At 43.9% G+C, this 1,372-nt stretch overlaps 1 protein-coding gene across 1 annotated transcript; it reads left to right on the top strand.

The window, feature by feature from the left end:
• Nucleotides 1-482: 482 nt before the first annotated feature.
• LOC104540967 (matrilin-3) lies at nucleotides 483-1,052 on the top strand (the record flags this gene model as incomplete). The annotated part of the gene is made up of 1 exon (XM_010184899.1): nucleotides 483-1,052. A coding segment is annotated over one exon (570 nt), but the record flags the coding sequence as incomplete, so codon positions are not given.
• Between the last annotated feature and the right edge of the window lie 320 nt (nucleotides 1,053-1,372).

Raw genomic sequence — 1,372 nt, 5'->3', positions numbered from 1 at the left:
TAATTCCTATTCAGCAATCTATATTTTTGCTATCCTAAAAATTTTGTTAGGATCTGTTCACTATGTAATCTAGCCAGTTGTTTTATCATTTTATTTCTGTAGCTTATAAAATGGAATTCAGGGTTTATACTGATAAAAATTAAAAGTTAGTATATTTATATATCATTGCTACACTTCTCTGTTGGCTGTTACATGTGAACTACAATGTTTTGTTTCAAGGATAGTCAGAAATTTTGTGGGGTTACATGTGGACCTGTCTTTTAATGCTCTGAAGTGTTGAATTATCTATAATTTGTCAGAATTAATATTTAAGAATTTCTGACGTGTTGCCCACTATAATTTTAAGCATCTTGCGCTGAAGAATCACGAGTGCCCACATTTATCTGGCGGGAGTAGCTTGCCAGGACAGCTCTCACTGCCCCAGGGTGATTGCTCCATCCTGTGTAGGAGCTGACTGAGGTGTTTTCCTTCCTTCTCGACAGACACCGCCTGCAAGAACCGGCCCTTGGACCTCGTCTTCATCATCGACAGTTCCCGCAGCGTCCGACCTGAAGAGTTTGAGAAGGTGAAGATCTTCTTGTCAGAAATGATTGATACTCTGGATGTTGGTGAAAGAACAACCCGCGTGGCGGTCATGAATTATGCCAGCACTGTCAAGGTAGAGTTCCCCCTCCGGACCTACTTTGATAAAGCATCAATGAAGGAGGCCGTGTCTCACATCCAGCCCTTGTCTGCGGGCACAATGACCGGCCTTGCCATCCAAACGGCCATGGATGAAGTCTTCACGGAGGACATGGGCACCCGGCCGGCCACCTTCAGTATCCCCAAGGTGGTCATTGTTGTGACCGATGGACGGCCACAAGACCAGGTTCAAGATGTGGCAGCGAGCGCCCGGACAGCTGGCATTGAGATCTACGCAGTTGGGGTAGGCCGGGCAGACATGCAGTCCCTGAGGATAATGGCCAGCGAACCACTGGATGAACACGTCTTTTATGTGGAGACCTATGGTGTGATTGAAAAGCTGACATCCAAATTCAGAGAGACTTTCTGTGGTAAGGTGGTCAGTCCAAGAGGGTAGTGTAATTTGGCTCCTTTTGGCTCCCACTGTGGTTCTGCTCCCTAAGAAAGAAGTTTTTCTTTTAGAGAAGTGTTATTTATCACATTTAAATATTTTTTTGCCAGCCATTGGGCGAACAAGCCAACCCTTTTATTCAGTGGAGGCCAAGTAATGACCTTTTATTTTGAATAGTGGCCTTACCATGTAAGTAGCAGACCTGATTTCAGTGGACCTCCTTGTGCAGTTGTCCAATTTAATGCAAGAGAAAGCATAGCAATCTGGCCAAGTATTTTATTTTATTTTATTTTATTTTAT

Source organism: Mesitornis unicolor, unplaced genomic scaffold, assembly GCF_000695765.1.
Source record: "Mesitornis unicolor isolate BGI_N332 unplaced genomic scaffold, ASM69576v1 scaffold44315, whole genome shotgun sequence".
NCBI classification, from domain to species: domain Eukaryota; kingdom Metazoa; phylum Chordata; class Aves; order Mesitornithiformes; family Mesitornithidae; genus Mesitornis; species Mesitornis unicolor.
This window is presented reverse-complemented; position numbering and strand designations above follow the sequence as displayed.